Source organism: Saimiri boliviensis, chromosome 4 (genome assembly GCF_048565385.1).
Source record: "Saimiri boliviensis isolate mSaiBol1 chromosome 4, mSaiBol1.pri, whole genome shotgun sequence".
Classification (NCBI taxonomy): Eukaryota; Metazoa; Chordata; class Mammalia; order Primates; family Cebidae; genus Saimiri; species Saimiri boliviensis.
In genome coordinates, this window is record NC_133452.1 from 62,945,453 (window position 1) to 62,960,682 (window position 15,230).

At 39.1% G+C, this 15,230-nt stretch overlaps 1 protein-coding gene across 2 annotated transcripts in view; it reads right to left on the reverse strand.

Moving 5' to 3' along the window:
* The window catches only part of CRYBG1 (crystallin beta-gamma domain containing 1), a 228,316-nt gene that overhangs the window by 33,374 nt on the left and 179,712 nt on the right, over nucleotides 1–15,230 (reverse strand). For both annotated transcript variants that reach the window (XM_074397654.1, XM_039466223.2), the window contains 4 exons: nucleotides 14,331–14,378; nucleotides 14,125–14,243; nucleotides 11,921–12,086; nucleotides 8,140–8,279 (listed from right to left, as the gene is read on the reverse strand). In XM_074397654.1, the coding sequence (XP_074253755.1) occupies nucleotides 8,140–8,279; nucleotides 11,921–12,086; nucleotides 14,125–14,243; nucleotides 14,331–14,378 (473 nt within the window). The remainder of the gene's footprint in view (nucleotides 1–8,139; nucleotides 8,280–11,920; nucleotides 12,087–14,124; nucleotides 14,244–14,330; nucleotides 14,379–15,230) is intronic.

The following is a 15,230-nucleotide window of genomic DNA, read 5'->3' on the forward strand; positions in this document are numbered from 1 at the left end:
ATTCTCGGTGATCACTTACAGTCACCCATTGGGTTAATTTTGCTAAAATGTTCCAGCCGTGGTTCTCGACCATGTTATGTTCTCCAGAACACCACGCCAAGAAGAGGGTGGCTCTAAATGCAATCCTTTACCCAAAAAATAGGTCTGATACCTCCCTCTTTGCTTTTTTCTTCTTCCCAATCTTGGCCCAAGGTACATTTTTGGCGATGGTTTTTGCTCAAGATTCCCCTGGATACATCAGTAACTTCTCTAAACTCTCTAATTATACAGAGATTTACAACAAGACTCCTGCTGATGATTTGACAACACACACATGAAAGAATGTCAGGAGGCCAGGTGTGGTACATGGGTAAGACGTCGGAACTGCAGTGTTAGAAGTCAGGATGATGGTTGCTGGGGAAAAGGGTGTGAGGATGACTAGGAGGGCCCAAGAATCAAGGGGGTGTTGGCGATGTTGGGAATGTTCTTTTTCTTGATCTGAGTGATGATTAAGCCTGTGTATTCGCTTTGTGAAAATTCACTTAGCTTATATATTTCGGGTTTATGTACCTTTTTGTACAACTGTTATATTTCAAAAAAAGTTACTTAAGGAAAAAAAAAAAAAGAGGCTTATCTTTTAAATACCACCGTAATGCTTCTAAACCACAGGAAAACAGAGGCTAAGAACAGGGTACTTTACACTTCCTTATGTTTAAACCATGACAGCCAAGGATTCATTACAAGTATTTTGGAGCTCAAAGCTCTCACAGGCAGACTACCCATGGACTTTGTTCCCTAATGAGATAACGGCAGCCCTGAAACACATTACGGTATATTAGGCTAAGAAGCCAAGCAGTCCCCAGTCTGACTTCTTCACAAATGAACAGGCTTAATTCTTCATAAACTGAATGTATGGCTTATGAGCAAGTGATCCGAAATTTTGAAATGATCCTGACCGAAGTACCCTTTTCATTAAGTCTTTCCTTCTACAGCTTGAGTTCAAAGGGGATTTATTCATCTGATACTAAACATTTCACTGTTGGTGAAGCGTGTGGTTTAGTTGCATAACATTTATGGAAGGAAAGTCGTTCTGGGGAGAGGGGAATTTGTCAAAAAACTGAACACATAAATGAATGCATTTGAAAAGACTGCTGCTCTGAAAGTTCTTCCCGAGTCAATGAGTGCTGAAGGCCTGCTAGGTAATTCAAACAGACATTTATAAATGGTGGGTGGACTTTGGAATCTGAAAACTCATATACAGGGTATGATTCATTTTTTCTAAATTCTGTTCCAACAAGATATATTATTTACAAGGCCATCAGGAGAGGGGGAAAGTATCTCCAGGCAATGTTATTTCAGTTTCGAAAGGTAATCTTTTATTTTCCCATGCACTTAGATAATGAGCTTTTGCCAATATAGATTAAAAAGTACAACTTTATAGTAGTACTTAACAAACAGTATGACTATGAAATCCAAGCTTATTTTTTTAAACAAATGTATACTTACAAATGAATGTTGTTAAAGTAAATGGCCATCTATATGTTTATTAAAATATTTGTGTAATTACTGTTTTAGAAATACCCTTTGAGTCGCACAAGAAAAATCAGTCTTACCTTGTTCACTTGTTCTTAAACCAAAAACAGCACTTCCAGATGGATCTTAAATTTTATTCCCTAGACATGGCTGTACATGAATATTGGCCATTTACAGAAACCAACTGGATACTTGAAAAATTAAATATGAATGTACCGACTTTGAGGTTATTCACAAGAGAGGGGGTTGTGAATGTCAAAGGGGAAAATGTACATTTACAACGGAAAGGTGGAGGAGGTGCCACTTTAACCAAACAATCAAACTTGGTATTGTTAATGGGCAAGCTAGCACATGACCCCTGATGTGATGCAACATAAATATACTGTAATCCCAGCACTTTGGGAGGCTGAGGCGGGTGGATCACGAGGTCAAGAGATCGAGACCATCCTGGTCAACATGGTGAAACCCCGTCTCTACTAAAGGTGCAAAAAATTAGCTGGGCATGGTGGCACGTGCCTGTAATCCCAGCTACTCCGGAGGCTGAGGCAGGAGAATTGCCTGAACCCAGGAGGCGGAGGTTGCGGTGAGCCGAGATCGCGCCATTGCACTCCAGCCTGGGTAACAAGAGCGAAACTCTGTCTCAAAAAAAAAAAAAAAAAAAAAAAAATATATATATATATATATATATATATATATATATATATATATATATATGTCACTACCTGTATGAAGTATCCTTGCCAAAACTGTTCGGCCTGAACCTAACCATACCTCGAAACTTAAGCCCTAGTACATAGGAAGTAGAACAAGCTAAATAATAGCATGAGGGAACACTCAGACAAATCTAGAATGTGGCACATTCTCTAAGACAGCTGGCCTAAATCTGTTTAAAAGTGAGTGGCATGGGAAACAAAGATGGGGTATTTTAGAGATTTTTAAAAACAGACCTAAAGAGACAGAACAATCAAATGCATTTCTATGAACCTTGATTGGATCCTGATTTGAACATGCAAATCTATAAAAGACATTCCTGAAGCAATTGGGAAAATTTGGTGACGGGCTATAGAACAGATATTAATATGGATACCTTGTAAATTTTCTCAGGTGTAATCATGACAGTTATACAGGAGAATGTCATTATAAAGAGATTCAGGCCGAATCCTATATGGAATGAAGGGTCGTGGTATCTGCAAGGTACATTCAAGGGCTCAGAGAAAAGATAATACAAATATGGCAAAATGTTAACAATTACTGGGTCAAAGTCAATGGTACGTTGGTGTTCACTGAACTACTCTTCCTACTTTTCTGCATGTTTGAAAATCTTCATAATAACATATTGGGTTCTGATAGGGTATATTCCACAATGAAATATACAGTGAATATTATGCAGCAGTGAAAAAAATAAATACAGATGCACCCATCAATACGAATAATCTTAGGAAAGTGGTTACACGTGTCACCATGGTGGGCTACACCAGGTTCTGCAGCAATGTTGGTAATGGTCTAGGTTGTAAGGTGGGTGGTAGGTCCACAGGGGATTGTTTTATTATCAGGCTTCACAGTTCACACATATTCATATATTCTTCTGTATCTGTCAAATATTTCACAGTAAAAATAATCATATAATGTCTGTCCATTAAAAAAGAAGTCCCTTGACTTTAGAACACCTGCTGCATTCTAGTACACATTCTGCTAACAACTAACCCTAGTCCGGAGAAAGTGACCAAAGCTTGTCTTCCTCAGTCAAATGATGGTGTTAGGCCGAAGTTCTAAAATTTCTTGCTTTTGTTATAAATATACCACCCCCACTTCCACTTCCACCCCCATACACATCCCACACCCTAAAAAACCAATATGCTTTCACCTCTAGGAGGATGGGTGCTAGGATTAGCCAGCTGCTTGAAAGAAAGGTTTAAAAACAAATTACTGTCAATAGAATCTGAAAGACAAGTTTAGTTAGAAATTACTCATTTCCTCGAATAAGATTTTGACAAGACAAGTAACACCCTTATTTTGTGTATGAGTAGAAGAGCTTAATCTAGAGTGAATGGGCCCTAGAATAAATCACCTAATGGATTCTTGAGAAGTTCCCTCCCATGGCAAAGACTGCTTATCCCAGTTCAGGGGAACTGGAGCACCGACAGAAGCAAAATGAGCTGAAGTACTTACTATCAGTTAAATCTTCTCAGTCCCTTGAGACTTTCCTTGGAAATCTGTAAAAGCACTAATGAACTGGTGCCTAAGCTCTTCAACCAAGTTCAAAGAGCCCAAACTTTGAAGTAACATCCGACGCAGTGTTCCACTATTCTAATGACAACGGAAATGAACAGCCAGTAAAAAAGATGCCTATCATGACGCAAAGCTGTCATAAGTTGTAAACTGTGACAGGCGAGTAACTACCACTTAGGAGGCAAAGCTAAACTTAATGCAAAGATAAGAAACATTGTTTAAGGTAACTTAATGTGCTTCGACATAGCCCAAGCCTGAGTCATGGCACCCTCCAGACGCTGAGATGAAAATATGATAGCAGATGCCTTTTTTCATTATTTTCTAAGTAAAGTGACATTTCTCAACCTTTCCACCAATACTTTTAAAAAAAGCATATAAGTGTCTTTCATGTGAAAAAATTAACAGTAGCAAGAGATGAAAGCATTTTCTTTTGCTTAGATTCCTGCTTTTCTTCCCAGCCTCTTAATACAAAAGCGCCTTCTCTTCCCTTAACTACATCTACTCCCTTTTGGGACCTTGTCCTGTGCCTGCTTTAAATACACTCTCTATGCCAATGACTCCTAAATTTATGCTTCCAGCCTCTTCCCTGAACTCCAGCCTCACATACCCAGTCACCTTCCTGCCCACTGACTTGAATTTGCCGTTGGCATCCCAGCCTTAAACTGTCTAAAACTGAGCTCCTGAATCTTAACTCTCTCTCCCAACCTGGTCCTCCAAGTCTTCTTCGTCTCAATAAATGTTAGGGTTCCAAACCTTTGGCATTTCTTGGCTCCTCACACCCCACACACAATCTGTCAGCAAATGCTGTCAGTTCTACCTTCAAAATGCATCCAGGATCTACTTCCCGCCACCACCATCTCACGTCTAAGCCACCATCACCTCTTGGCTGTGTGACTGCAAATGTGTCCTATGTGGTTTCTTGGCTTCCACCTTTGCCTCTTTATAGACTATTTCCTATACAAACAGGCTGATCCTTCTATTAATAATGCAAATTAGGTCAAAATTCTCCAATGATTTTCCATGCCACTTAGAGTAAATCTAAATTCTCCTCCCCGAGGCCTGAAAGACCATATGTGACCTGAGCCCTCTCCTATCCCCATCCTCCAAGTTTAGCTCCAGCCGCTGTGGCCTCTTAGCTATTGCCCAAGTGTTGCTCAGAAGCCTTTTGCAAATGATATGCTTCCTCTCCGGGACAGGCTCCCTGCCCCTCCTTCCTCAGCTAGCTTCAGGGCAGACTCCCTTATTTCCTGCAACTCCCTGCTTAAAATGTCACCAGAGTCTACTCACCACCTTATCTAAAATAGCAACATGCCTGCCCCTCTCTGTAATTTATGTTTCATTGAAGCCTCTGCCATCTGACACATTAATATATGTATTTGTGTTGTTTATTCCTACTAGAGTGACAGCTTTAGGAGAATGGAGATGTTATTTTACGTCTTCACTGCTGTAACAGTGACTAGAAAAGTAGCTGGTACATAGTAGATGCTTGATTAACAGATTTACTGAATATATTTAATATATCTCATTTATATTTGTTAAAACCCCAATTTCTTGTCATATTTAGACAGGGTGTGCAGAGGAAAAAAACGCCTTTCCTGATTTCTACTTCTAAATTAATCACCTTTAGAAATTTCATAGCCTTTCAAGGACTACAGGGTACCTATTGATATAACTCAAAATGTGCACTAAAAGCAGCACAGTTCTCTAAAGAAGATATACAAATGGCCAGGAGGTATATGAAAAAATGTTCAGCATCACTCAATATCAGGGAAATGCAAATCAAAACCACCATGAGATACCACCTCACTCCAGTTAGAAAGGCTACTATCAAAAAGACACTATATAACAAGTATTGGTGAGGACGTGGAACAGAGGGAACTCTTCCACATGATGGGTGGGAATATAAATTAACACAGCCGTTATGGAAACCAGTAGGGAGGCTCCTCAAAAAATTAAAAATAGAACTACTGTATGATCTTGCATTCTCACTACTGAGTATACATCCAAAGGAAATGAAATCAAGTACGTCAAAGGACACCCGCACTTGCATGTTTATTGCAGCACTATTCATAACAGCCAAGATAAGGAATCAACCCAAGAAAATATGGCAAAAATATACAATAGAATAAGTTCTGGTGTTTTACTGCACGGTAGGGTAACTATGGTTAACAATAACATATTTTGTATTTCAAAATAGCTAGAAGAGAGGATTCTGAAGAGTCTCACTACAAAGAAACAATACGTGTTTGAGGTGATGGATTTGCCAGTCAGTTTCCCTGATTTGATCATTACGCAACGTATGCATGTAACAAAACATCACATTGTACCCCATAAATATGTACAATTATTATTTGTCAATTAAAAATAATTTAAAAAGCAGTAAAGTGTATACAATCCTTGGAAAATAACTTTATGCATCAAGAGGAGATATTTAAATTAACATTATTCTCCACACCCCAAATTCTGCCCTAATAACTATACCTTTGTATACTGACGAACCATCGATATAGTCATTCCTTGCTATTATCTCACTCTTCTGGGGAGAGGAGGGTTGTTTTCTGAGAGGGGCCAGCATAGGGAAAGAACACCCTCGGGCTTCTGGGGTGCTGGCAATGCTCTAGTTCTTGGCTCAAGTGGTGTCTACTTGGGTGCTCGCTTTATTTGTTTAGCTGTACATTTACCTTCTGTAAACTTTTTTCCAGGTGTGTTTGTTATATGTCAAACTGTTAAAGCTAAATTAAATAAATGAACAAACTGTCATAAAGTAAGTATCTAACTCATACTTTCCTTCCCCTGCAAAGCCCTGGATAAATTCTTGTTCATCCTCTACATGAATACTCCCGGTGATGAGAAACTCTCTACCTGACAAGGCAGCCAGCCCACTTCCATTTTAATTGTTATTAACCATCAGAAAGTTCTTCCCCAGGTCAAGTCAAAATCCATCTCTCTAACTTCTACTGGTTTTTCCCGGGACCGCCTACAGAATAACAGAGAGCAAGTCTGAGATCTCTTCTATATGACCACTTTCCAACTATTAAAGGATGGCTGCTACCAAGTCTCAACAGCCACACTTCCTGTTAAGTTGCCTGGAAGTTTTTAGTTTCTGATTTCTGAGGATCAAAAATCAGATTCTGTGATCTGAGTAACTTATCCCATTCCTGCATTTTACACAGTCCAATCATTTTTCTGAGATGTGAACCATGGCAAACCGAGACTTTTAGTAATAAATAGAACACAAAAAACATGATTAAGGCGTGCCTTATTATTCTCTGAGATACCCCATACCACTTTAGGGACAGACTGTCAACTTTTTTGACTGTGTAAACCATTAGTAAACACATTTGAGCATTCTCTGAATATATAAATATTTATAAATTATAACTTATAAATAATCATGCATATTAGAAAACATACACAGAAATAAAATCTTAAGAGGTGGAGACTTCAATCAAACAGGAAGAAGCTTTAGTACTTTTTCCTGCATCTCAGTGGATGTCTTTCACATGCCTTGGGGCTGTGTGTGTCACTTTGGAGACCACATTCTTTAGTATTGCAGTCTGTACTTTCTACCCTAATTTCTCCCCTATCTGAGTCCCATTTCCTTCAAAATATTCTTGCTGTTTCCTGTGATTTGTGAAACAAACATCCTAGGGGCTTTGAAAAGCATTGTGTGAAAATATTCAGGAAGTACCATGTGTGTTGGCTTCCATCCCCCCCCGGGAATATCAGGGGCATATGCTTTGAATGAGCTCTTCTGAATTACCATGAAAATATAATCTACTACTCAGCTTTGAATAAATCAGATTCCACTGTGACAAGGAAAGCCATACATTAAAAATTCAATCCCTCTCCCCTCACCCCATTTCCTACAGTAAATCGATATTGTTTATAAGAGAGGTGAATCATAATAACATAGGTGTAAAAGAATCAGAATTGTATGTGCCTTATAAAAATACACCTTACAGGCCGGGCGCGGTGGCTCAAGCCTGTAATCCCAGCACTTTGGGAGGCTGAGGCGGGTGGATCACGAGGTCAAGAGATCGAGACCATCCTGGTCAACAAGGTGAAACCCTGTCTCTACTAAAAAAAAATACAAAAAGTTAGCTGGGCATGGTGGTGCGTGCCTGTAATCCCAGCTACTCAGGAGGCTGAGGCAGGAGAATTGCCTGAACCCAGGAGGCGGAGGTTGCGGTGAGCCGAGATCGGGCCATTGCACTCCAGCCTGGGTAACAAGAGCGAAACTCCGTCTCAAAAAAAAAAAAAAATACACCTTACAGTTAATAATTACTTAACAGGAGGACAAATCAGAGACAAAGTATCTTAAGTCCTCTTTTTCCAGTATTACACTCACAAAAAAACTTCATTAAAATTGTATTTGAAAAAAAAAAAAATACTTACGTGCCCCAATGTACTTTCATGGAACAAGTCTTCTGCATTACACCAAATCCCTGCATTTCTTCAGTATCATCGAAGTAGGAACTTAGGATTCCTAACCCTTCTGGTTCAGTAAATAAGTCAATGTGACTAACTCTGTAATCCTGAAAAAATACATATGCACAGATAGTAAGAATTGCAGCATGTATTTAACTCCCTAGTAAGCTCATTCTTCTTACAACTAATCAAAATGAGCTTTAAATATACGAAAACACTTCACAGAGCACCTGCCATTTTAGCCCCTTCCTGTTTTCAGCCATGAATTAATAATATGCCTATTTCAGGGCAGACACACTTGCGTTAGTGATATAACTCAGTGTTGCATTCAAGCAAAGATCATCAGAAATGTATTTTATTTGAGTTTTGGCATGTCCTTCTTTTCTCATTCTCACTTGGCCCTCCTGGTCTCTGGGGTTTGGGTTCCTTGGCTCTGATGTAATTATCCTAGCACAGAGACTCTAGTCTGTAGAACGGTGGCCTTCGGAGTCTTCCTCAACCACTGTTTTGTGTCCATAAGCCCTCTGTTTCTTTGTGGTAACTCCTTGACTGAGTAAACCTCGATGATATTGGTTTGATCTAAGTCGTGAAAGCAAAAGCACACACTCAGTGATTTACAAATCTCTGTACTTTGATCATTGTTCCATGCCTCTAATATGTGTGGTCCAAACAGTCTTCAAAAGGCCTCTTCCGGCCGGGTGCCTAAGCATTAATGGATTTTTATTGAACCTTATCTATGCAGCTGAGTTGGGTGAACTGACTGAGCGGCAGAAGAAATATTAACACTTTAGTAAGTTTAGATGAGGCTTTTCAAACATTATCAAAAGGAACAACTCTAATGAACTCAAAAGGTGACCCTCTAAAATATATGCTGTGACTTATGTTTCATGTTTCAAGAAACCACACACATGATCTGTAAAGAAAATATAATCCATGACATAGGAGCCATAACCATAACCTTTAACATGACACTACTCAGAAAAATTTACCCCAAGGAAACAAATTAGAAAATTATAAAAAATTAGCCAGGCACAGTGGCTCATGCCTGTAATCTCTGCACTTTGGGAGGCCAAGGCATGCAGATCACCTGAGGTCAAGAGTTCGAGATCAGCCTGGCCAACATGGTGAAACCCCGTTTCTACTAAAAATACAAAAATTAGCCAGGCGTTGCGGCATGTGCCTATAATCCCAGCTACTCCGGAGGCTGAGGCAGGAGGATCACTTGGACCCCTGGGAGGTGGAGGTTGCAGTGAGCCAAGATTGTACCACTACACTCCAGCCTGAGCAACAGAGTAAGACTCGGTCTCAAAAAAAAAAAAAAAAGAAAAAGAAAAGAAATTATAAAATCATTAAAGGCATAAAAACATTCTCATGGCATTAATTATAATGGTAAAAAAAAAAAAAAAACTAGAAACAACCTTAAGATTCACTGAAAGAAGAAATAACAAATAATGGTACCTCATTTATGTACTAAATAATAAATAATGCATCATGTCAATGGAATATGATGTTCCGCTAAATCCTAAACCTGTGGTAACATGAAAAGCATTTGTTACGCTAAATCTGCTATTATCAGGCAAAACAAGAGGTCTCGTTTCCCTTCCCCACCTTCCTGAATGCACCCAAATCCTCACCCCACCAGATTCTGATACCTTCCCCAGCTGCAAATCACAAAGATGTTACCAAGGGGAGAGCGATTTTCAGGAAAATGGTATGAAAACAAAAAAAGGATTGAGCAGCACAGTGTCAGGTGACAGGAGTGGAACAGCATTGTACCCGTATTATGATTACAACTGCAGAAAAAGCAGACTAGAATATGGCCAGCAAAGGGCAGAAAATTCAAAAACGAAAGGAGGAGAGGACACTTCGTGATAGGAGGAATCAGAAGATATTTTTAAACATTGCTGTATTACCAATGTTATTTGAGCAGTAAATAAAAGCTCCAGGCAAAATATTCCACTTATAATAAGGACATTTTGAAATCGGATTTCTCAAGTCTTAGTCTTCTCACATTATCTACTTAAAAATATAAAAGATAAATCATTTAGTATGCCAGTTACCACCTAAGTCACTCAGAAATGTTGACCCAGGAAGTAGGCAATGCTCTCCTCTGCCAAAACTGTTACTCATCCTTACTCATTCTCATGTCAGAACCTTCCTTTCCTCTCTATTGCATCTTGACACTCGTCTCTGTTAAAACTTGGGATTTTAGCCGGGCGCGGTGGCTCAAGCCTGTAATCCCAGCACTTTGGGAGGCCGAGGCGGGTGGATCACGAGGTCGAGAGATCAAGACCATCCTGGTCAACATGGTGAAACCCCGTCTCTACTAAAAGGTGCAAAAAAAAAAATTAGCTGGGCATGGTGGCATGTGCCTGTAATCCCAGCTACTTAGGAGGTTGAGGCAGGAGAATTGCCTGAGCCCAGGAGGCGGAGGTTGCGGTGAGCCGAGATCGCGCCATTGCACTCCAGCCTGGGTAACAAGAGCGAAACTCCATCTCAAAAAAAAAAAAAAAAAAAAAAAAACTTGGGATTTTAATTTTCTACTTAGAAGTCACCATTAATTACATCTTTAAGGTGAAGAATCATCAAATCCCAAGAGCCACAAAGACTCTGACAACACCTTCCTCATCAAATAACAAGAAACCAAAAAATTTTACCTCATCCATAAAATGGCCTCAAAGAGATCAAATAGTATTTTGTTAAACCCACATTAAATCCCAGAGTTGATCAACCAAGTTATTTTTGGATTTATTTTTCCAAAATAGAATTCCTATAAACCACTCGAAGCAATCAGAACTCATATAGCAAACAAAAAAACTAAGTAAATGAAAAATCTCTTCATAGATGCAGAACTCATCTAAACCAAGTTACCGGGTAAAATATATTTGGAAGATGGGAATCGAAGGACAGGCATAAAAGATTTACCTTAAGGGCTTATTGTGAAAAAATAACCAATTATAATATTTCTTTTTAAATTCTTTAAAGTTTACAAGGCTGGACGAGGTGGCTCACACCTGTAATACCAGCACTTTGGGAGGCCAAGGCGGGTGGATCACCTGAGGTCAGGAGTTTGAGACCAGCATGGCCAACATGGTGAACCCTGTCTCTACTAAAAAATAAGAAAATTAGCCAGTGGCGGTGGCATGCGCCTATAATCCCAGCTACTCAGAGAGGCTGAGATAGGAGAATTGCTTGAACCCAGGAGGCAGAGGTTGCAGTGAGCCCCACTACACTCCAGCCTGGGAAACGGAGCAAAACTCCATCTCAAATAAATAAATAAATAAAATAAAAAAATAAAGTGTACAAATACTTAAAATACAGAAAATATATCCATAAGGCACCAAATATATTTCCCAATCACTTCTTTCTTTTTTTTCCCTTTTTTCAGACAGGTGTCACTCTGTCACCCAGGCTGGAGTACAGCAGCGTGATCTCAGCTCACTGCAACCTCCACCTCCTGGGTTCAAGTGATTCTCCTGCCTCAGCCTCCCAAGCAGCTGGGATTACTGGCATGGGCCACCACACCCAGCTAATTTTTGTATTTTTAGTAGAGACGGGTTTTACTATGTTGACCAGGACAATCTCTATTTCTAGACCCCGTGATCTGCCCGCTTCGGCCTCCCAAAGTGCTGGGATTACAGGCGTGAGCCACTGCACTCAGCTTACTTAATAAAATGAACATTTCCCTTAAAGTAAGAGTCCATAAATATTTGCTGAATAAATAAAATCCAGATTTACCAGAACCTACCTGGACCACATGTCTGATGGAACCGATCACCACAGGCTTATCAGACTCTGCTTCCTCATGTCTTTCCAAAATGTCTTCTACACCCCAGAGACCAGAGAGTTCCAGTTCTCCTTCTTCTAAGGGGATGGAGTGCCCTTCAAAATTTGGTTGCTCATACAAAATCCAACTAACAATAAAACAAAGCAAAACCATTAGCCAGTCTTGGTAAGAGAAGTTTTGATTACTCAAATATTCTGGCTAATTGCCTGTATATATAGTGAAACTTTTATACATATATAAATATGTAAATATATATATTTACATATATAAATATGTAAATATATTTACATGTGTGTGTATATATATGTGTATATATACATATATATATACACATACATATATGGTGGCTCTATATCTATCTATCTATATATCTAGTATATTAGTGGTCAATTATTCAGCAATTAAAATAGCTTAAATTCTTCCTGATACCAATATTTTACTAGACATATTGAAGCCTCTGATAACTCATAAACCATATCAGTATCTTAGAGAACTTCGGAGTTGTTGATATCAATGCTACAGAGCTACTAGTGTTCCAAGGAATTGCCAAATGGTAGAGACTTATAAATAATAATATGTCAGATAAATGGATGTTTACTGTAGCGGTTTTTTGTCTCGTTTTTTGATGCACAGTCTCACTCTGTCGCCCAGGCTGGAGTGCAGTGATGCAATCTCGGCTCACTGCATGCAACCTCCGCCTCCCAGGTTCAAGCAATTCTCCTGCCCCAGCCGCCCTAGTAACTGGGATTACAGGCATGTGCCACCACGCCTGGTATTTTTAGTTTTATATTTAAAAAAATAAAAATTTTTGTATTTTTAGTAGAGACGGGGTTTACTCATGTTGGCCACATTGGTCTTGGCCTCAGGTGATCTGCCTACCTTGGCCTCCCAACGTGCTGGAATTACAGGCATGAGCCACCATGTCCAGCCTTTTATCTCCTTACATATAGGAAACATTTCTCTTAGAGAGATTTTAACTTATATATTACAGTCATATCAATGAATATGGTGATACAAAATACTGTAGATATGTTAATGGAAAGCATTGTAACAATAGTCTTCCCAACAGCAGCCAAACACTAAAGAAAAATATATGGCAGTGTAAATGCTTATGCTTTCAAAAAAAAAGCGAACGAAAGTTGCAAAAGAAAGGAAAAAGCACTGTTTGATAAAAACAAAACTTGTGTAAAAGATTGCCACTATATATATTAGTGGCCAATTCTCTAGAAATTAAAAGAGCATTTGTCTTCAAATTTAAGAATAAAAGCAAATCTTGTTTTTCTCATGACTATGTTGGATATATAGGAAAACATATTAAAACTTCTAAAAATCTAATAGGAAAGATGCTGCATATTTAATCAAATGGAAACCAAAGGAAAAGCTTACAAATTTTTAAATCGAGGTCTACCTTCTTTATTTCAAACAAGTTTACAAATAAGCACCAAAAGATAAGTATTATGCCAGGTCAGCTATCTCTTTTTTAAGCTGCCTTTCTTTACTCAGCTTCCTGTGTCTCTCCAAGAGGTAATGAAGCTGATAAAATGATTTCAGAAACTATCAAAATATTTATTTATTTATTTATTTTTACCAGTTTCTTTACTTAAAACGATCTTTTGTGGAAATACTGGAAAGTAAATTAAATTTTAAGTTAGTGCTGCAATGAACTGTCATTAAAAAGTTAGAAAAATACCTGTCCTTACAGATTTTGTTTTTCCTCATAGATTTTTTTTCCTTATTCTTTCTTTACTTTGCCTTTTCCTATACATTCTGAAGTTTCCTTATAGATTTTTTTAAAGTTATATCTGGCCTATCCACATAACTAGGGCAATTCTTATCAACCTCATTCAAAAGTCATTATCAAAAGTATGCGATGGGCCCTAATATATGATTAGTAGAAAGCGATATTACGGGGAAACATGGGAAAAAGAAGCTTGTTCTACTGTACTGTTCTGATTTTTCTCCCGTAAACACATATCACTGCTATAATCAGAAACATGATTTAAAATGACATTGTTAAGATAGGAATCCCTTACCTTACTAGGAGTAGTATTTCCTGTGCTTTTCACTGCTAAAACCGTAATTTTAAACTAGGAGAAGACTAAAAAGGTAATTAAGCATGTAAAACACAAACACTTCACATCAGGAAATTGAAGCGCCATCCTTACCATCCTCTAACAACTCTTACGAGTATCAAAGGAGAGAGGCTCCAGGAACTGCAATCCTGAATGTCACTGAAAACTTCAATGCACTTCTCAGAGACATCGGGCTCACTGTATATCACCACCTGCAAGAAAACCAAAGTGGCAGCACACTTTGTTGTCCTCTATCAGACCAAAATAAAATCAAGACTAGAAACAGAAAATAATCCTACCTTTCCAGGTCGGGGATTGAGTTTATTTTGGATACTTCCTCTAAGTGTCTGTAATCAGATGAACAAAAACACAACAAATAATTACAACTTCATATTAACAATCTTCTTTTTCCACCCATGATCCTCTAGGTAGATCATACTTATCCCACATTGTCTCAATTTTGAAACGCCCACTCTAATCGATGCTAAAGTTGTATTAAAACTCTAAGTTTATGCTTTTAAGATATATATATATATATATATATATATATATATATATTTTTTTTTTTTTTTTTTGAGATGGAGTTTCGCTCTTGTTACCCAGGCTGGGGTGCAATGGCGTGATCTCGGCTCACCGCAACCTCTGCCTCCTGGGTTCAGGCAATTCTCCCGGCCTCAGTCTCCTGAGTAGCTGGGACTACAGGCACGCGCCACCATGCCCAGTTGATTTTTTGTATTTTTAGTAGAGTCGGGGTTTCACCATGTTGACAAGGATGGTCTCGATCTCTTGACCTCGTGATCCACCCACCTTGGCCTCCCAAAGTGCTGGAATTACAGGTGTAAGCCACCGCGCCCGGCTAAATTAAGATTTTTTTTGTTTGTTTTTTTGTTTTTTTTTGAGACGGAGTTTCGCTCTTGTTACCCAGGCTGGAGTGCAATGGCGCGATCTCGGCTCACCGCAACCTCCGCCTCCTGGGTTCAGGCAATTCTCTGGCCTCAGCCTCCCGAGTAGCTGGGATTACAGGCACGCGCCACCATGCCCAGCTAATTTTTTGCACCTTTAGTAGAGACAGGGTTTCACCATGCTGACCAGGATGGTCTCGATCTCTTGACCTCGTGATCCACCCGCCTCGGCCTCCCAAAGTGCTGGGATTACAGGCTTGAGCCACCGCGCCCGGCAGATTTTTTTTTAACCTCTAA